General features: G+C 34.8%; 1 protein-coding gene across 7 annotated transcripts in view; it reads right to left on the reverse strand.

Annotated features, from left to right (window-relative positions):
* Positions 1-22,490, reverse strand: part of SBF2 (SET binding factor 2) — a 283,574-nt gene that overhangs the window by 21,764 nt on the left and 239,320 nt on the right. For 4 of the 7 annotated variants that reach the window (XM_075048066.1, XM_075048067.1, XM_075048064.1 and 1 more), the window contains exons 28-34: positions 19,545-19,682; positions 18,279-18,374; positions 15,546-15,617; positions 12,625-12,809; positions 8,541-8,717; positions 5,463-5,564; positions 4,034-4,219 (exon numbers count right to left, since the gene is read on the reverse strand). In XM_075048066.1, the coding sequence (XP_074904167.1) occupies positions 4,034-4,219; positions 5,463-5,564; positions 8,541-8,717; positions 12,625-12,809; positions 15,546-15,617; positions 18,279-18,374; positions 19,545-19,682 (956 nt within the window). The remainder of the gene's footprint in view (positions 1-4,033; positions 4,220-5,462; positions 5,565-8,540; positions 8,718-12,624; positions 12,810-15,545; positions 15,618-18,278; positions 18,375-19,544; positions 19,683-22,490) is intronic. The other 3 variants (XM_075048070.1, XM_075048069.1, XM_075048068.1) reach the window with 2 other exon arrangements.

Here is a 22,490-nt window from a genome sequence, read left to right on the forward strand (position 1 = left end):
AAAATGCTCAGTCTCCATAATACATGAACATTTAAAACCTGAGTAAACCGATAGGTGTTTCTAATATTATGATTACAGAAACTCAGTATTTTAGAATTCTTATTCAAATCACCACGTTCCCAATTAACTTAAATATCTCCTAAATGTATTTAATAATCTTACACTTCTACTAGCCTTCCTTAGTTTTCCAATACACATTGGTTTTGTAATCCCATTATATATAAATATTTACTTAGTTTAATTAAGAAATATAGTACTCCAAAATGTCCTGTGCTAGTAATCACTAAGAGGCTACTCCTGCAAACACTAGAATAAATGAATACATCTACCCTGGGAGTAGCACACTCACCTCCTCTTACACAGGGTGCTGTAACAGAGCTCCTTACTGAGCTTAAAAGAAGTCAGTTCTAGAAAATCATTCAGTTTTAATTATATTTAATAAATTATCAAATAGATACAGAGGAAAAATAAGAAAAACTTCCTGCACTGACATCACTTTCATAAATTCAGTCTTCTTAGAAGCAGAGAGAGTATCTGCCAGATGCTGCTATTGTGAAAGAATGATTTTGCGTTAATAATTCAGCTGACACCTGGAGATATTGGCATAAACAATGACTTTTTACAAGATGATACAATTTAGGAATCACTGCTTCATTTGTTTTCTCTGTATCTTTAGTTTAACCCATGACATTTAATGCACATACTGGCTCTATGGTGACTTTCTTACTGCACCTAGTATGTTGAGACTATAATGGTGAGAAATATTTTGAAAGAACCAAATGTTTATTTCCAGGGAATGGGCAGTTTTTTAAAACTGATCATAATATATTCCACTTCAGGGTCAAGTTGCAATCTAATTGGATTCTGTGGTTGTCTAACAAGTTGCACAGAAACCAATGAAACTTAACAGAAATGTTCAAGTATGAATGTTAATCAAATTTATTTTTCATAGTAAATTCCTATGAAACTTCAACCATTAATTTGACTTCAAAAGTAATTTCCCTAGAGTTTACAACCATACTGTTAGAATTTGGTAAGTCAACACTAAGCCATCATGAGTTAGAAGACTAATCTTTGTAAGTCTATTTCTAGAAAATACACTCAGAGTTGCATTCCAAATAAGACTGTAAGTCATTTAGCTTAAAGATTTTTTCTAATAACAGACAACTCTATATTATCTATATTACACTGATTATGCAGTAAAGCTGTGTTCCCATGCCCTTTCTTGGCTGAAGATAACACTGGCTGAAAAGATTATAACCCCTAGACAGCCCTATCTTTCCTCATGAGAAGTTACTGCCTCCTTCAGATTGACCTGCTGAACTGCTTCTAAATGCCCACCCGTCAAAATAAGACGGTCTTTTCTACCAAATTTTTTCTACCATTTTGATTGGAAAAGGCAGGCAGGTTGACATGAACCCCTTAGCTAACAGACTGGAAGGGTAGTATCTTCTCCAGAGGAGAAGTGATGAATAGGTCCAGATGGCCTGCAGGAGGTAATCTTTAGCTGATATAGTTGCAGCCAGGGCATGTGGACACAGCTTAGGACCAAACCCCAGAAAGTAGAGATATTTCTGTAAAATGTATCTGTTAATAACTTGTATACTTTATACTGCCTCTTAAAGATAGAGAAGAGTCAGATACCTAGCAACATGCATCAAAGCTGCTATCTGAGGTGAATTACAAATGCAACATTCTTCTATTTCCTTGACACATTCACATGTATAAGTAGCGATATTTTAGGCACCTTGCAGCTTGAGGTAAAATCATACCTGACAGTTGTTAACAGCAGGGATACATCCCACTTTACATTTCACCCTAACTTCTAAAGCCAGGATGATTATAATCTATTATACCATGTTCTTAGAATTGCAGATTGTGTTAAACATAACTTAAAGAAAAAACAAGAATTTTGCCATGAAGAAAACATGGTACATTCTATCTTATGACAATAAAACAAAATCCTTGAATTTAATTTTAATTTTTGTTCTGGATAACCCATTTGTTTCCAAAGTTTGTGTGACCTCTGGACTCGAGAAAAAAATACTGTACAGGTATGCAAGGATAATTTCCTTGTTTTTCTTTATGCCAACTTTTTAAGATTTATTACAGTAAAACTGGAGCAAAGTGTTTCCAGAGTCAGAAAGAGGATGTAGGCTATGTCTACATTAGAAAGTAATTCAGAGCAAAACGAGTACACAAATGGACTGAAGCAGCTGGTGCTGAGGTCCCTGCAGCTATACTACACATTTATTGTTTTATTTTGGACTATATTTAGTCCAGTTGAGTTGATGATCCCATTGTACATTGGTGACACCCATGGTTTTAAGCTAAGTGAGGTATCACTGGTTTAGATCCTTTTAAGAACTGGTGAGTGTTTAGTACAAGCAGAAATTTTGGGTTAAATTCTTCCAAGAAAAACCTAGTACACATGCACCAAACCAGCATCAACAAATGGTAAGGGGAGATGCTGGAGGGTTTAACTTCAAAATTACACTAATGCTTGAAATCAAATGTAGGTTTACTCCATTCTACTAATAGACAGTGTTATCCAGTCAGCTCATTAAAGCTTGGAGAAGACGTCTGACAGCAGAGAGAATACAGAATACACAGACAAATGATTTACACGCAGAATTGAATGAACGACCAAGTAGATGGGTTTCAGTATTGGAAGACATGGCTATTCTGTTCTGTTGTAGCCACTGCAACCAAGAATTTGTTTTTTCTACTTCAGAAAAGGAGCAATAACCTTAAGCTATTGTAAGGAATAGTTAGTGTGACAACTGGGCAGATTAACTTGTTTGAATGAAAAATGTGGTACTGATTCTCTTTAGAGAAATCTCCCCATTCCAAATAAAAATTAACCTCAGGACCACATCAATTGTGAAATTGATGAAACAGGAGATGTGACAAATACTTCTAAGGTTTTCTAATGGGGAATGCTGTAGGAATAAAACCAAATTCCAAGTATATGATTTATTAACTTGCAAGACAGCAGTAGTGATGGCTGTCAGTGTTTAATGCTGGGATACAAACAAATTTTTTCTTTTCTGCAACATGTTCTTCAGTAAGTCTTTATTCATCTTCTTATAAGCTCATTCATTATCAGTCTCCCATAGATATCTAAAGATTGTTTTTCATTGGTTTAGCAAGTTATTTAATCTGTTGACTTTGCTTGCAGCAAAGTAAGTCTACTCGCTGACGTCTCTTTCATGGTCTACTTCATGCAAGTATTCATTATGAATGTCTGTTCCCAGTAAGAAGACTGATGCTTTGATCTTCTGTGAGAGACAGTTTAATAATGTCCAGGAGTCTTTTCAGCTTTTTCAGTGAGAAAAATGAGAGAAGTGGAAGAAGACAGACATATGGACGAGAGGAACTATGCAAGCTCCTATCTTGTGTTTGCATACACAGAGACTCTGAAAAGCATTTATATTTACTGGTTTGAGATGAAGAAAAGGACAGACTTTAGAATTAACGTGAAATGAGTGCAATATTCTTAACCTAACCTCTTCCTACAGGACATAACCATTGGTGTTCATCTGCTTCTGAACATGCAGTATATATAAAAATAATAACATCTCAGGACCCCCTGGTTTATAGCTTGTTGCTTCCAGAACTGATGGAGTACAAGGCCTCTTCAAAGTCCACCATCAAGAACAAGGGATTAAAAACTGTCTAGTCACCGTACTAACAATCAGTCAATTTCTTCTTCTGAATAAAGGTACTCCAGACTGCCAAAAGCCAGTCTTAAGCTTAAAAAAAATTCTATTTGAAATCTCTGCATAAATGACCTTAAAAGATCCATAATGCCAACCATCCCTCTTAGTCTGTTTTGTGTGGATGGGTCAGTCTCCTCTAGGCAACCATGCTAGCTCTTCCTGAGGTGAAATCCATTCACTTCAATAAAACCTAGAGGAGGACGTTACTAGTCTTCTCTCAAGCCATTATCTATAACATCTGAAATAGTGGCATCTACACACTTACTTATGAACTCTTCTGGTAAATTAAAATTAGATGGAGATTGACTTACCTGATGCACACAGTCTAAAAACTGTAAGAAAACAGGAGCAAATCCACTACCCTGACAATTGAGAGTCAGATTACTACGTTGACTGAATTTATGACCAAAAGAGAGCCATTCTTTTTCCACCAGCATTCGGAAGCCTTCAAGTGTCCTATAGAAGGGATCACTGAGTAACTGCACGAGAGATACTACCTAGATCACAAGACAGGATATACTGTGTTAAGAGTGACAGAAGTTAGGAGAACATTTTAGTCAATGAATATAAATATTCCATAATCTGTTTATAGTTCAAGGAAACAAAAGCCTTCATATGAACTCAATTACAAGTATTTTACCATATACATTAAGTATTTTTATAAAACAAACCAAATACTATCTCACATGAAAAAGCTTCGATTAAATTGAGACTTTACGATATCTGTAAAAGTCAAACTTGAGCAACTATAGAATTTGGAAGTCATTATAATGCTTACCATGTTTAAATTACATTTGAAATAAAAACACTTTCTTCAATTAAATAAGTATAATAAATTTTTATAAAATAGTATCTGCTACCTCAGCAAATAAAGTGTTAAATAATTGGTCCTCAGGGTGACTTTAGGGTTTCTGCAGTGTTGCCATGCTATGGTGCTCATCAGCCAACTTCAGCTTTTTTTAATAGACAGCATCTCAGGAGACTTTAAAATGGAGCACAGACTTCTTTCACTTCCAGCTACATATGTCCCCTTCTCTATGCTTCATTGTTTGACAATAATTCCAATAATTACGTTAACATGCTTTTGTAGGTTTGTTTACCTGGTATCAGGATGCTGGCTGCACATGAAGTTTTTATTTACTAGAATTATGGATATCTGTTTATCTTCTGAATTATGAAGCAACTACATGGACACAATGCATCCATTAAATGAGGCAGAGGGTCTTCATTCACCTAATTTATAGTTTGTTTCAGAAAGTTATCTGTTGTGGTGATCTGTCCTTGCAGCAGGTGTTAGAGTCACTTTGACACAAATTTAGTTTTCTCCTTGTGTGTGGTCTCTTAACTTCATTTATGGAAAGTGAATGGCAAGAGAAAGAATTCCTCTCCTTCCCTCCTGTGTTTAAAGTGTACTATGTTTACATAGATAAATGAACAGTTGTGGCAACTTTCAGCTTTCATTCTTACATATGGTCAGGTGCAGGAATGCAGATTTTATACCTAACCCATAGAACTGTAAGTCCATCAGGACCTTTGGAACAAATTCATTTTAAGGAACTCTTTCATGGTATAAATTGCAAATGAATGCAAGGATTCGTGCATTCTAGTTTCTTCTCTGCTGCCACAACACAAATTTATTAATGTTATACCAAATTATCGGTCCAGTCACTTGTGTGAAAAAGTATTGCCTGGTGTTTTTTCTTAATATTTAGCTATTTCAAGGTTTTAATAGCAGCTTACTTGCGCAGTAATATCCCAGCCATCTTCCAAACAAATCATAACAGAAGAACCATTTTCCAGGAGCTCAGAGATGATCACACCCAATTGCATTATCCTGTGAAGCTATAAAGTATTACAAATAAGTAAAGTATAAATTTCTAGATATTATCAATAAATAGAATCTTTTCATATTTTATATTAAAATATGTATTCTGAAATCTTCAGATAGCACAGAGAAATGCTGTGGGATGCAACAGGTTAGAAAGCTACAAAATGTAGCAGTCTCAGGATTTTCATCCGAACTACGACAAAACTAAGCAAAAATTTGAAGATAGGAACTTAAAACTATTAAAACCAATGAGTACTGTAATAAAATAGCTGTCAAAAAGGAGAATGGGAACAACACAGTTGACAGATTTATTGTAGAGAAATTCCATCCTGGGCTTAACACTAAAATCGTTTCCTGTGAAATGTTAAGGTTCCATAAAGTCACTGAATACTTTGATGGGAGAAACCATGTAAGATATTTACAAGGTATTTCTAAGGCTCAATCCCATGGAAGTTGGAAATTAATGAACTGAATAATAATAACAACAACTACAAAAACCCACAAACCTAAAACCAAACACATAAAAATCCTATTTCTATAATCTGGAAATAGGTTAGATAGATTAAACAGTGTTTCTTATACTTGGGCAGACTGGCTAAAACATATGGAAAGAGGACACATTAATTATTTGCATTCTAATATTCATTATGCAGTGATTCTAAAATTCCTTGAGCAGGTGGTTTAGTTAATTTTTCTGTGAAGGGTTACTGACTTGAACAAGATTGATTCAAACATGATAGGTATAAGCAGGACAAAAAATTTAGGTGAATTTGAGCAATTTTATCTTACTATGGGACTTCACATTACTATTACTAAAAGGAAAAGCTATATGATGTTTCTACCATTTTTGTCATACTACGACAGCATTCTTGGTAAACAACATAACAGACAATATGTAAGCAATTCAGTTTTTTACAGTAGAATGAAACTGCTGTTTGCAGAGCACTGAATACAATCCAACCAATAGCAGCAGCAGGATAGACGAAAGCCTGAAAGAAGGGAGAAAGCAGTATAGGAAAACAAATAAAAGATGGCAAGAGACATCTAAGATCATTTATGCAGGGGAAAAAAGTAAGTTCAGAAAGTACAGAAGGCACAGTAAAGTGACTCAGGGAGAACAAAATTAAATTGGAGAAAGTAAGAGGAAAAAAGATCAATCAGACAACTGTTAAAACCTAGAAAATTCATCCTGCTTTAGGGCAGTCTGATTTTTTCCTCTTAAAAAAAGCCCAATCCTATGAATATTACCATGGAAATTGTGATGGAAAACACTTAACTCCTCTGAACATTCACATAGCCATTACTTAGAAAATAAACTCATTTTCCTGTAATTTTAAATAGGAAAAGATTGAAAAGAGCACCACTTTTAAAATCAAGAAGTTTGTTTATTGTTCTATACTTTCTTAGGCAGTAGAATGGAAGAAAGGCTATTTTTTGATGTCCTTAATGAAGAAACCGATATGCAATCTGATTACAGATTCAATATAAACAATACCCAAAATCCTATTTTTATCATTTGTATTCAGAAGATAGGGCAGCACTTCAAATTTCTTATGTATTCACATCCCTATGAAGAAATATTTAGCCTATACAGGGTTAAAATCAATACTGTGTAACTTCTATTGCCCAGGAGAGGAAAGCTTAATACAATAAAAACAAAGTTCCGAAATGACAGATCTATGTTCTTTCACAGGAATAGCAGAAAATGTGTCAAATCAGTCATAAATTAACTTTATCACGTAAGTCACAAGTGACTTGATGTAAACCACAGAAATGTGGTTCAAATGTCACACAGCTAGTGTGTGACATTACGATCTAGTCTTGAGCAGAGAGTGATACGCTATTACTTTTCCTCTCAAATATGCCAAAAGAACGTAACTCCAATGTTATAATCTCCCCTAGATCTCTGTGCTGCTACAGGGACATGTTTATTTCATTGAAGTGACATTCATTTCATTTATTTATGCTTATCAACTTGCTCAACTACTCTGTGATTGAAAATGTTCACATGGTGAGGGAGTCAAGGTTTCATGCTCTTTCCACTTCTCCCCTTCTTGAAGAACGTGGTGGCCAGACAGAGCAATGACCAGCTCCTATGCTCTCTAAGGAGTGAGCACACCTCAAGTGAAGAAGTTAAGCCACTCCTTGCACTGTAGCACATTTCAAACAAGAGTACATTCTCTGATGCGTAATTTCCTCCTTAAGAAATCAGTATAAGAGTCTATTCTGTTTTCTTTGATTAATTGCATTTGAGAAGAATATATTCAGCAGAGGGTTCCAAACATAACATGCAACTGTTAAGAAACATTCACTATAATTAAAAGGGGTTTAGATTTACAAAGAGCTGACTTTGGCACATCCTTCTTAATTTGAATCTTGCAAAGTTACTTCTAGTCTTGCCTTCGTTTGGTTAATCTTTATGTAAGTGAATATGGGATAGGGAAGTAAAGGAACAGATTCAGAGAGAACAGATTAACACACACACAACCCCCTCTCCCCTGCAAACACTTCCCCATATCCCACAACAAGTAACAGATGCTAGCTCATTTGTTAAATACTTGTGCATATGGAAATTCAGGGTGGGAACATGTATGAAGAGTAGAATATTGGTTTTAAAACCAAAAGGCTCATTTATTGTTCTATATTTTTTCTGATTTTAAAAATATATAAAATAAGAAAAAGCAGTTAAAATCAAGACCATAAATCTATGTAGGCAGAAAAAACGGTCATCTTTACTTGTGTACGTGTTCCATGTTACAAACCATAAATTATGTTACACAAAAATGCCTCTCACATTTGTAAATGTTATGATTGTATTAAAATAATAATGCTTATGTAACGACAGAATTGATAGAATGCAAAACAATTAAAATGAATGAAGAAGAACAGCTGGTTAGAACACAATAGTTCTCTGTCAGAAGAGCCTGAAATTTATTTTGTGTTAGCAGTACTGCATATAGATTATTAGAAGTACCTGTCATATAAATTACCTGTGGGAACCACTCGGACTCCCCAAGTGCTTTAAGAAATGTTGCCTCAGAATCTGTAGGAATAGTGCTGGGAACACAAGCTCTCATCAGCTTTTTAAAGCTTGCCTTTGTCTGTCGGATGTCACTGAATTCAACAGGAACAAATTCACAATTCAAAGCAAAATCAAGTTTGAATCCCTGTTTGAAAAGGACAACAGCAGATGTAATTTAAAAGGGAAGCATATTTTTCACTTACAGTTTCGTTAAATCTCAGTCTTGCCTGCTTTATTGCTAAGTATTTCAATTCCTAATAAAAATCCTTAAAACACTTGCAAAATGTACCATAATAAAGTATTCATCTACTACTCATAACAGCACAATGTACTGCACAGCAGTCATATGTTTAATAATAATAATTATAGTAATGAGTAGTAAAAAAACAAAGTCGAGTGATAAATCTATTGAGTTCTTTACACACAACATTATGTGCTTCCTTTAAGATTTTTAAAGCAAAGTAACAATAAATAAATAAAAATTAAAATAACTGCATGGATGACATACCAACAGTGCAGGACAGATTCTAGTAGTTCAGTAATGCAGGAAAAAAGTAACCCCCAAATCCAAAAAGGACCCCCAAAACTGCAAACTAGCTGACCCGTATAAGTGGTCACTGCACATTGAGACAGTTTTTTGTCTAAAGTACCTAGTTCAACACAGAATAGCAGTCAGGGAATAGCTGATATAATTTCCAAGAGGTATGTGAGATTTTCGTAGCAGAATTCTTCATGTTTTGTTTTACTTACTGCACTTAGAAAATGAGCAATAAGAGAGGACTTAATTAAGAGATTAAGTTAGCTAATGGAAAAAAAAGAACTATGATGAAAAGGATAATATGGAGAACATTATTAGGAAAAACAATTTTCATGTGTGAAGCATCACTGAAGATCTTGAAAGCAAACTTTTTCAGTTTTCTTCAGAAATTCTCTTTCTGGAATTAAACTTGGCCTGCAAATAATCTTCATTAAGTTGCTTCATAGGATGCCAACCAAAAATGTAGAAAAGTGAAAGCTCAGATTTAGTTCTGTTTATATTTTGGCATGGTTCAAGAATAAATTCCATAGCTCAGCTAGCAAACTTGCTTTTTTAGAATGCTAAGTTGTAGTAATGTATGATAAAAGCAATTGAGAAAAGTAGCACAATTTCCTTAAAATGTTATCTATTTCTGTTTGTACCATCAATTTATGTGACAAGATATTTAGCAGAATAAAGCAGGTCCTTATAGGAATCAACATCAGTAATGCATGCTCTGCCAAGCCCTTTACAAAATCAGCAAATTCCAAGTTAGTAGGATGCTAACAAAAGCTAGGAAAATACTTCACAATCAAAAATCAACATGATTTCTTTATACAAAAAGAAAAGTTGAATTGATCTTATCGAACAGATACAAATCAGTGAGAGAAGGTTCAAAACAACCACTTAATTGCTATGTAATTTTATTCTTATATTTGCTAACACAATACACTTTTCCTTAGAAATGCCCAGAGATGACTCATCTTCTGTAAAATTATATTATTAAACAAAACAACAAAAAAAAGTGAAAAACCCATAAACTCTAAACCAGCAAGGAAATCATCCAGCATAAAGTAAGGATCCTTGAAGTATTGATTTTTAAACTATTTCCAAATTATATATATCCTACTGGACTTCAGACTATTTCATGTTGATCTTGTCCAATGCTTGTTGTTTGTACATCCAATAGTCAGCTCTTTTCATATTCTGCTTAATAATACACACCTGTATGGTAATATATTAAAAATGTTTTAATCTATACCAAGCACTAACATATCATCCCCACCCAGTTTGTGATTGCTGATACATTAAACAACTTCCATTTTTTGCACAAGTGGTCTAAAGGGTCACTTCAAAGCAGCAGACTAAAGATATTTCTACTACCTATCTTTAGATACATGATTGAACTCTTCACTTATCATTTGTTAAGAAATCAAACAAATAGAAACGTGAATAATTGTTACTACTGGATTATGGCAATTTAATTCTATGTAATCATATCTTCTGCATTACTCTTCCTGTATTCCTTTTCATCAAAGTGTCTCCTTTGCCAGAGTCTTCTGGGGGTTACGGTTATAAAAGAAGGCTTAACAAGATGAAAAATTGATATGAATAGACCTGTTTGAGAACTTTGGGAAGAACATTCTCCAGAAAAGCAAATTAAAATGCCAACTCAATAAAACTGAAAAATTTTGCAGGAAAATAAACAGTTTTCTTATTGTTCAAAAGAACAGTTTGTTCTAATAATGATAAATGATGTTTACTTTCAAAACTTCTGTTTAGTCTTATGTTATATTCTGATGCTTTGTTATATTAAATCAGAACACTTTGATTATAGACTTAACAGGATATTTCTGTAAATCATCATTATGCTAATTATATTAGAAAGCAATAGAATGTCAAAAACTAGTTAAAAACGACTACTTTGTGTACCACTGTGTAATGAAGAAACCAAAAGGAAAATGAATTTGCAAATCCATGATAAAAGGCACAGTAAAAATGGAATAAGAACTAATACCTGTTATATAACCATCATTTAAAAATACAACTGAAAATACAAATAACATACAAAAGAACATTTGAAATTACAAAAAGTCAAAATAGAAAAACATTTGCAAAGAATTTTGATTCACCATTCTGATACAGCATGATTCTTCCATTTCCTGATATAATATAATTTCAGAAAGAATTGAATACTGATGTATTTTCCTACTACCAATAACGGCTTTTTGAAGTTATATACTTCAAAAAATACATAATATTTTATGTATGCTCACATTTTCAATAAGAAAGTAGTAAACAATTGATTTTTCAATCTTTGAATGCAGAGATGTAAAAAAATAATCTGCAAACATTTTCTGAAAAAAAGTAAAACTACCAAGAATTAATGTTTCTTAAACAACTGCATCTAAAACAATAAAATCTACCCAAAAAGGTGTATGAAACTGTAGACATCATGGTCCTCTTCATGTAATCGAATCAGGATGGACAGACTTCTGAGCTGGCCTTATTCACATCAATTTGGCTTCATGCAAGTTCAAGCACTGCCCACAGTAACGAAGGTTTTCTCTGGTAATCACTTTCCTGACTAACAACATTCCATTTGCTTCATAACATATTTCAACACATCAGGAAAAACAAAATTACACTTTAAATTACCAAATAAGTCTGTTTCATGTTTCCCAAAATAGAAATCACTGAGATGACAAGTCACCTGAACAACAGATGAGTAGTCAGCAGAATCAGAGTACAGTAGTACGTATTTAGATGTAATTAAGTGTGTCTCCGAAAGCAAGAACTTACAGATACAGAACTCCAGCGCTTCCCTTGGAATAGCTCTGAACAGTCTCTGAAAGGAGCAGCAAGCTCCACTGCCGCTAAACCAGCCCCACTCCATTTGCCTACAGTCCCATCATTCATCTTTATCCCAGCAGCTACACCGAGCAGAGCCAAACTCTGCTGCCCTTGTTCCCTGCAAAGCCAATGCAGGCAGACAGTTGAGACAGCAAAGACATGGTGACTTCTGAATATGAAGGCTTTGCTGGATGCTCTGTTGCCTAGCAATAATGTATTGCCTTCCTAGCCATGTCTTTCCCAATTTGAGTGCTCTTACCTTGTACAAAAGCTATTCCATTCCTCTAGTCATCTGTTACCCATCTTTGTATCTCTTAGCTCTACTACACGTCAGCACTTGACCAAAAGTGACAAATAGGGCTCTACTCGCAGAACTTCTGTGAGTTTGAGCCTGATCTTTAACTGCTCTTTAAGATAATTTAGTATATTTTAATTTATGTTAACTTGGTTGTATTACATAACCACAGAGCTTGATTTCCTCCTTCCCCAGCCGCCACCAAGTTATACAGCATTAATTGTTATTCTGCTTATAGGAATAATCCTCATAAGGGTTTACACCTTTAGGACAGTTATCCATCCGCTTTATCTATAATATTATTTACTATTTTTTAAAAACATCAGGGTTATTAAACTCAAGCCAAAGAAGAACTATGTTAACTTTAATAGAAAAAAGTGCCATTACCCGTAACTGAGATTTTTCTCCAAATATGTAGAGAGCTGCTTGCCGTCTCAAAAGCTGACTTTGCAGAAAAGTGCTGCTACTGTAGGAAGTGGTGTTATCTTTCCCTGCAAGTCTTGCACCAACATCAATGAATGGAGTCTGAGTGTTGATAAACCGGTTGCTTGAACGAAGACTTGCCCATACACCTTCACAAAGATGAAAAATATTTTAAAACCTCTTTGTGTGAGACACTGGAGATCATAATTATTAAGGCTAAAACACAATTAGGAAAGTAGAGTGCTTAAACATGTCATTTGCATCCCTCATAGGACACAATAAACAGCAGGTAGTGGAAAGAAATATTTTCATCACAAAAATTGTCAAAAGCATCCTACTGCATTGTCATTTAACCTAAGATACTAATCAAACTGTACAGCACTTTCTAATGGAGAGAAAATGGTTGCTAAGATATCACTAATATGATAAAATGAATCACAACTTGCAAGTAATTAACATCCATTGAAGTGTTTGGAAATGAAATTGCTAGTGTTCTTTTCAGAGATAAGGACAAAAAGTTGATGTACTTCCTTGTCAAAGGCATATTGTTTTGGAAGTCTAACTAGTAAATATATTATATAATAATTTTCTTCAAAACCAGAAATAGTATCACTTAAAATTCCATTATCTAGAATTCTTTTGTTCCTTTTGCCTTACACAATGTAGTGTAATAATAGTATCAACTGTATCATATTATAATGAAAACGTATACAAGGATGATCAATCCAAATATTACATTTCAGGATAAAGTATTCCATATTTACTCTTGAAATGCCATGATTAAAATGCAGAATGCCATGAATTTTAGTTTTTTATTGTCCCTGTCTAATGGACAATTAGAAATGAAACTGAATTTAAGGAGGTTATTTTTTTAATCGTGTGTTTCATGACTTTATTCTAGCAGATGTGAATACAGTACAGTTGTGTGAGTAGAGAGAAGGATGCCCAGAAGATCCTAGAAGTTTTAGTCTGGCAGTTAAGATAGCCATTACTCTGGCAGAAGGGAATGGTACAGAAGTCTCAAAGCTAGCAACAACATGAGGTGGAAACAGTGCAGTGTAACATGGAACCACAGACTTGCATTTGAAAGCAGCACAGCAATATCTGAATGACATTGTACCAACCTAATAACCTGTGCCTCTCAACAGCAATTTTAGTTTGCATATTGTGCCTTGCTGATGCAGCTATATTGTCATTTCCAGAGAAGGCAATTCTGACAGCACACAAACATGCTCTGATCTGATCATGCTTAACCAAGTTTTGTGATTTCAACGTAAGTTAAAGTACTGATAAACCAGATTGCCAAGGCCTGTTTAGCACTAGCAGAAGACAAGACAAGTAGTAAATATTTTTCTGTTCCTTATGTCTTAGTAACGATGATTTTGTGAGACTGTTTTTGTGTGTCCAATGTGAGGTATGTGAAAGGTACTTGATTTTCAGAATATAAACAGCACTACTTGAAAATCAAATCCCTTAAAGTATACTACATTTGGCATTCAAATGGCAGTGTGAAATTCTTTAACCTAATATGCAGTAAATCAGATTTTCAGAAGACAATCTTGTCCATAGATCTGTAAAGCAAGATATCAAAAAATGGCACCAGAAATACCTCGTAGTAGAGGAAATTCAGATACTACAGTACCACCCAACCCTCCCCTCCCCCCAACCCCTTCAGGAAAATCCAATAATATGCATAGTTAACATTTCTTGCATAGAAGTAGAAGAGCTGCAGAAAACAGTAAAATTCCACTGCGGTAGCTCAACCAGCAAAATAATTTTATTCTATTTTTTAGAAACAGGATTATGTTTCTATTAAAGAAAAATTCTATACAGTAATCCTCAACAGGGACTTGTCTGTACAGTTTAGCTTGTCTGTCTGCCTGTCTGCTAGTCTTAGATGTGAGCAAACAAATAGGAGTAATTGAGAACGGTTGGCTAGGAACATATGAATTGGTAACAGTTCTAAACAATTTCCACTTCAAAGACAGCCAGTTTTATAAATAACTCACATAGTAAAGTAATATGTGTAGTATAAACTTTTGTTCCACATCTCAACTACTACAGCTGAAATAATAAAGACTTCAGCAAGCAGAAATCACAGCAAGCAGAAATCACAGCAAGCATTTAATATGAGAAAAAAATTCTTGTTCATTTGGTATGAAAAAACGCTAGCTCCAACACAGACAACTGTCCCCAAAGATGATACATACAAAAATAGACAGTGTCACCTTCTAACATTTTACAAATGCAGGCCATCATTAGTGCCTGTAGCACATCAAAAGTAACAAAACTGGTTACAAATACATGCAGATGAACATGTTTACCAGTGACGGATAACAGTGATTAAAAGACACAATTATATTCCTATTCTAATTCTGCCTAATATCTTATTTTTTGTTAGCAGTACCTAGCTTTTATTATTTGGCATATACCATATTATTATGACTTTCTAATTTGGCAGAAATCAAATTTTTCCTGTTCACTTCAATTAAGAATAATTTCGGAAAGAACGTTCATTGACTAGGTAACAGTATTAGCTATTTTCTAAAGCAGTAGGAGTACTAAATGCTCTTTTGAAGAATTAATTTTTTGCTGTTTAAAATTTTCACACAGAAAATTTTCTACATATCACTCCACTTTAGATCATAACATTATTAAAGAATAACATGGTGAAGTGTGCGACTAATCACTGTCACTGCATCATACATTCAATAGCCAACCCCCCCCGACAGGAAACAAAACCACAACACTGAACTAAAACACCAAAATTTTGTTAATGCAGAATCAGGGCTTTCTGTCAGTATCACTTTAGCATGTATTAACATATTGTAGTAGTTATGGAGATGGTAGAAAAGAATGTGCTTTCAGGACACAGAATACAGTACCTTGATGGACTCTTCCCTTAGTTGCTGATTTGGAATTTGAATGAGTGAAACATTTATCTCTGTACCCAAGCACTGGTAGATAACAGTTAAGACAGAAGGAGGAGGAATGGAATGCACATTGCAGCGAGACACATTGCAGGAGAAAAGAAAAGGGTTACTTATTAATTTCCAAAGATCTAGTATAAATTTAATTTCTTTATAGCACATAATTTATCAGACAGCACAAATCTTAGTCATCACAAGACAAAACATCAATCAAGCCAGAAAACCAATATAAAATGGGAAGGAAGTACCCATTTATCAAAAAGGAGTAATTTTCATTGTCATTGCAATATTTTCAAATACGTAGCACAGCCATCATGTGTTTTTCCATAATTACAATACCAAAGGAAATGTAACAATTAAATCATTCTGCTGAATACTTTATTGAAAGCTTCTATCCAGCTGAAAGTTAGCTTAATTAAAAATCCCAACCTTAGTGCTTTTTTAAAAAACTGTTTTAGTCTATTTTAGGTACATAATTTGATGGACCTCAAAATCAAATCAGAGTGCAAGATTCTAGGAGTATGAAGGAGAAAGAAATCACCATTTTTAGACTGCCTACATAAGTCTGTTTTTTCAGCTGACCAAAAACCTGTATTTTTGGTCCCGCATACAGTCTCGTGACACTACTTCACATGTGAAATAAAACTAACTGTGAAAAAGCAGTAAAAAAACTTTGCAATAATAAATCATGTGAATCAATTTGAGAACAACAATTTTAGCAACTCTATATCCTTTGTGTATTTTAGAGTTCTTCTAAACAAATTGGGTTAGCTAATCTAAAACCCCTAGTGTTTACTTCTCTACAGGGAGATTCTCCCTTTCCCTGTTCTCTGTTACCCTGTCAACTTCTCACCTTCACTAGGGCTCCCACTATACTTGTCAAACATTCTTATGTTTCAGCAAAGTCCTCATGTATCCTGCTGAACTGTGAATGGACTGCAGATACTGGGCTGTAATTACACCTTTCAGATATATAGAGCAGGTGTGGCGTGAATCCAGCGAGACACAAGATAACTTCTCTGCCCTTTTCCTGATTACAGCTGAAATTTATCCAAGAGACTTCAATGTCCAACAAAATAACAGGTCTGTGACTTAATACTGCCTTAAGACTCCTGTTTTCTTCACTGAGTAGCAACAAACTCATCCTATTGCACTTACTACAAACTCTAATCCCAGAAACCAGCAACAGTTATTTCAGTAATCCTTCTATCTTCAAAAGACAAATTCCATGCAGTCAACCAGCAAGCTTTCTCTTACTTATCTGGAGCACCTTCACTGCCCCTCAGCACCACTTTGCTGTTGGCATTTTTGTCCCAACACGAGGGGATGGAACAACCTGTCTGCTGTCAACTACCCAGCATTTTCACTATTTCACAGTACAAAGTCAGGCTGGGCACAGCCACCAATTCATCTAACAATTTCAGACACTATTAACTCCTGTTCTCTAAGGTCCCTAGCCATTTTACCTATCAAATTAAAATCACTATGTTTTTTCATCTCTATGTACTACAATAACAAGACAGTCAACAGAGAACATAAACAGAACTTTTAGATACAAAATATGCACATACTATGATTAATGAAAATGCACAGAATTTTCCATTTTTTGGTGATCACCATTTACTTGCCCTTCCTCTCTTCCCTTCTGCTACAATTCTCACGCAACTTCTCTATACAGCTCTGAGTATTTTCCTTTCTTCTTTCCTTTCTCCCTCCCTCCTACCTTCTTCCTTCCTTCATTTCTCTAATCCCGTCCATCTCTTCTGGAAGTTTTTCTCTACAAAATTGTTTTATTCTTCCCCATATGAAGCTACAGTTGTTCTACCACACAATAATTTAGGTTGGAATGGACCTCAGCAGGTCAAAGTAAGTCTAACTAATTTTAGATGAGGTATTGAAAAGGAAGAAAAGCAACTTTTAGATGCTTAGCAATAATTCTAAGAGGAGCCTTCAGAGATAAAAGGTAATAAATGAAATACAAAATGCTCCCTTTTGGGAAATAGATTCATCCCTATCCTAACATATATTTAAGGAATTTGATGCACTAATTTATGCATGTATTGCACATAAAAAATCATAACAATTTCATCAGACTAGAAGAGTAAAAGTAGTTGGAATCCACTTAACAGAATGAAAGCTTCTTGTAGAAATGACACTGAGAAGCCCCTGTGCCTAAGAATAACTATTTCCAAAGAACGCACTTTATCTCCCTACTTATTATGCCTGGCCACATAACTCCCTCCTTTACCCAGGGTAAAATTATTCAGACAGATTATTTGTATCCTTATGAAGCATCAGCTAATCTTCAGCCAAATGCCAGAATGATCTGTAATTGGAGATTCTAAAGTGCATTCAATCCTAATATAAAATATGCATTTTCAGGCCATACATTTTAGACAAATTAAAAATATGGATGAATCACAGAGTATTTAGAAACATAATTCCTAATTGAGTGCTTAATTTTCCACTAATTTCCAACATGAAACAAGCTTTAGTTCAATGGTAAGTACAGGATTTAAACAGAAATTAGATACTTAAATAATGTTATGGACTAAGGCTAAACTGTAATCTGTATTTTGTTGTTTCAGAGAGTAATGAATCGGTAAGCAGTGTCATTATTTTTATTTCACTAACACTTTGTTATCATTTATTATTTCAAATAATAGACTTTGAGCTAGTCTTACTAACCTCCTCGAGCAAAGCTATTGGATAGATTTACATCCAAATGTCCTGGCACTACCTGCTTAAATACAGTAGACATTCTTGAAGCCCTCCTTTCAGTGCCTAAAGTCAGCCAGAAAAAGAATAGAAGATTAAAAAACTACAGTGTTACTCAGACTAACACTTAACATAGCTGATAAAATGTCCTTTTTCACGCAATACAGCTAATTCTTGCCAATTTTGTACTTCAGATTTATTTTTTAAGTCAGATGTATACATTGGCAACAGTATGGAGATGTTAGATACAGCTAAGCAATCGACATATTTTACAATAAATGAAGCAAAGCATGCACACTTTGGGAATGGTGTTATTTTACAAGAAAAGCCACTGTTTGGCTATATTAGGCCAATTACCACTAACTGAATAAGACAAGACAGACACAGTTTCAAGTCACATACTCCTCTTTCTAAGACATTGGGGTTATCTTCACATAAACCTTACCAGGTTTCATCACATAACAACTGAAATAAAACATGGATTCATTGCTTCATGCCTCCACAGCGGCTTAGCTCAAATAGTGTATTTTGAAAGAGTTTTCACTGCAAGTAACGCTCTACTTGGAAATGACATTAAAATCCTATTATGAGTATGTAAAACACATGAAAATGCCTATATACCTTTCTTTGCTGCTGCAGCTAAATAGTGTATCTGCTCATGTAGAATCTGAGCTTGCAATCTCATATTTTCTCATTATATGCAATAGAGTAGTATTTTGCATTCTCTTCAATTTGGCAGTCTCTTATTCAATATACAGTTTTCAATACGCTTAATGTTATAAAAGACTTTAAAGTGCATCTTTGCTTTTGATTCTGTTATATAATGTAATTGTTGCATTTGATAGAAAAAGAGCCTGGAAAGTTTTGGCATTTTGATATTCTGGAGAGCTTTTATTTTATTTGTTCCAGAATTGTAATAAATTACTAATGCCTCAAGACTGGCCATCATACTCAATTGAATTTCATCAAAAACTATGACCCACAGGTGGATAATCATTTACTGTCAGATTAAGAATACTGAAAAATATTTTGGGAAAGATTATAGACATCCTCACATACGGAAAACACATTCACAGAAACTAAGAGTGAACAAGCTATCTAGAAAGTGTAACAATAAAGAAACAATAGAATTCATAAGGGACATTGAACTAACACCAAATCAGAGAAAACTCACTTTTCAACTTAACCATAGAAAAGAAACCAAAGAAACTAAAGAAATATAAAAACCAATTTTACCTGGAGACAGAGCAATTGTTGGTCTAACAGTGAGAGTATTACTGCCATTCATTTTGCTGTGGACGGATATCACATTCAGTAAGGCTTGTAGATATTTTTCCTGTTCTATACTGCTTGAAGATTCTAAAGAAGCAGGAGCTAGAGCCACAAGAATGGAATACATTAAAATATAAGTACATTTATAAACACATAGAATAGCAAAACAAAAAAGCTTATTATGTAAAGCAGAGATTGAAAATGTCATGGTTTGTCTATCAAAGGTTCAAAAAGCCATTCGTTTGATGACAAAGAATGCTCAGATATTCATCACCTGGATGCAGAGCAGCACCCAGCAATGTTCTCTTGCACTCCACTCCACAAAGCTAAACTTCCGAAAGAGTCTTTTACCTCATGGTCACTACTTAAAACATTCATCATTAGCCAGTGATCAATCAATAAAACCAGAATGGAGATGATGTAGTTTTCCTTTCAGTCTCAGAACAAAAAGCAACATTTCTAAGTTTGTGCTACTTGTCAGCAAATTTCAGCCTTTTAAAAAAATGTGTAGAGAACAGGTAGAACTGTTTATTTAACAAAAGTAAGTTAAAACCATGGTCAACCAGCTCTTCCTCATTCCAGGAAAGGAAGTTTACTTACCTATAACTGGAAGTTCCTTGAGATATATTGCACATTCACTGAAACTATACATATATCAAAAGACATCAGTGTTCATGCACTCTGCTGCATTTAGAGGCATCAATGGACACCATCTGCATGTCCTTCAGGTACCCTACCCCCAGAACCTGACCTTTTTAATGGAATAAAGGAGAGAGGAAAGAGGACGCACAGTGCATGCACACCTGCATAACACATGTTAAGGGATCTCCAATCATAAAAAGTCATGTAACACATGTTAAGGGATCTCCAATCATAAAAAGTCATGTTCCTGTTCCCTAGTGACAGTCTACCTGCTCCTTCACTAGCAGGTAACATCAAGAAGTGTCTTCCCACATGCTTAGGTAATTTGTAGGAGGGGGGCTGCACTGTTGTGAGAACCACAATTCCTTCTTTGAAAACCTCTGAATAATCCTTTACATGCATGTAGTTTCAGATGACTACTCTACATATCTCAGAAACAGAATAATTTTCCAGTTGTTATTGATGTTGCATAAGTTGCTGGAGGCATGGAGGAGGACCATTTCAGAGAGAGAAGTGGCTGCAAAAGAATGGATGAAAGCAAAGCTAAAGAGGAAACAGACACAGTTTAAAAACAGAGGTGGAGGGAAAAAAAGCAAGATGAGAAGGTTGGATGCTCTGAGAAAATACTGAAGTTAAACAGACAGTCCACTTAAGACAACCTTAAGACTTAAAAAAGTTAAGAAACCAATAACAAAAGACAGAACCAAGGAAAAATCCCTCAAAAATAAGAAAAAATTGATCTTAACCAGAAAAACGCCACCAATTTGTGTGCAGGTGCAAGGACTTACAGGAAGGGGAGATGAAGGTCAGGTCCTAGGCAATACTATGGCCACAAAAATGTGTCCAGTCTCAATGAGTCAGATTTTTTTCAAATGCCAAACAAATTTTTTTTTAATTTTAGTTTATTGCAGCCACCTCTGGACTCACTGTAGGACAAAAATGTCATAGCTGCTTAAACCAGGATTTGGTATGTTGACCACAAGAGCCAAGATTTGGAATAAGAGAGAGAGAGAGTCAAAGAATTTGATTAAGCACATTTTGATCAACCACAATTGTTTTCTCCAGTGATGATCCAATCATAGTCTATGCTGGAGACTAATAGACAGTAACCTAATTACTTGGAGGTGGCAAATGAAATTTCAAGATAGCTAGCCCTGTTAAAATTAGTATCTAAATAGCCTGTTAAAATTAGTGTCTGAATTGGAAATACAATTAGAAAGTGATTAGAAAATGTACAAGCAGGAAACATCATGCTGTTTCTGTCTGACAGTGGAATAAGCCTGAAGAAAAACACTACTTTCTCTTCAATTCTTAAGTGGGGTTTATACATCCTGAAATCTACTTGAATGACCTCTGGGTCTCCTAATCCTTCAAGCAATGCCACAAAAAGTCCATTTAGGTCTTAACAATTTAGTTAAATGAAAGGAAATGAAATATCTAAATGAAAGGATAACATCCTTACCACTTGCACTTAAAAAGTTTTATTTTGTGAAGAGTATTGTATGTGTTTTAGGAACATCTTGCTTTTTTCCCCTCCACCTCTGTTTTTAGGAAAGAGACTCAGGAGACGAATAGTTTGACTTATATGAAAGTCTGTTATTGAACTGGGCAGATATCTGAATTAAAGATTGAGGGCCATAATGTCCTTGTGAAAGATTATAGGTGGAAAATCTTCCCTTCAAACTTACCACCAATCATCCCATCACACAGTGGTTAACAGCAGTATAAAGGAATGAAAGACTACTTGTGACTCAAAGTGTGAACCCCTTACCTGCAAAGGTGAACAGGGATTTCTATAAAATGACTGATCTTTTAAGGGCTGTATCATACATGAAGGCCATCACAACAGCATGGATTTAAACAAAAGATGGGGATGGAGATCCCGATAGCAATTTTATAAATCCCAGGAAAGAAATGCATTGCTTAGTAATGCAGTTAAGATTGCCTCAGCTGCCAATATGTGTTCTATATACCTGGTTGCAGGTTGCTCCATCTTTATATTGCAACGGGTCCTAATATAGTCAATAATCCAGCCTGTATCAAGGTAACTGTTACTACATACAAGAAACATAAATGGTCTTCCTACATGGCAGTTGACCAATACTTGGCAATTCAGGTGTAGAATGTCATGTTTAGAACTACAATGCTCTGCAAAAAAATTCCGAGAAAGGCAGAAGTGAAATTCAGAAACCAACTTTCATGTTTCAAAGGAACTTTTGAAAAGACCTGTATACTCTCCATCTCATATTCAAACATCTGTTAATAATC

The sequence above is a fragment of the Buteo buteo genome, chromosome 16, assembly GCF_964188355.1.
Source record: "Buteo buteo chromosome 16, bButBut1.hap1.1, whole genome shotgun sequence".
NCBI lineage: Eukaryota > Metazoa > Chordata > Aves > Accipitriformes > Accipitridae > Buteo > Buteo buteo.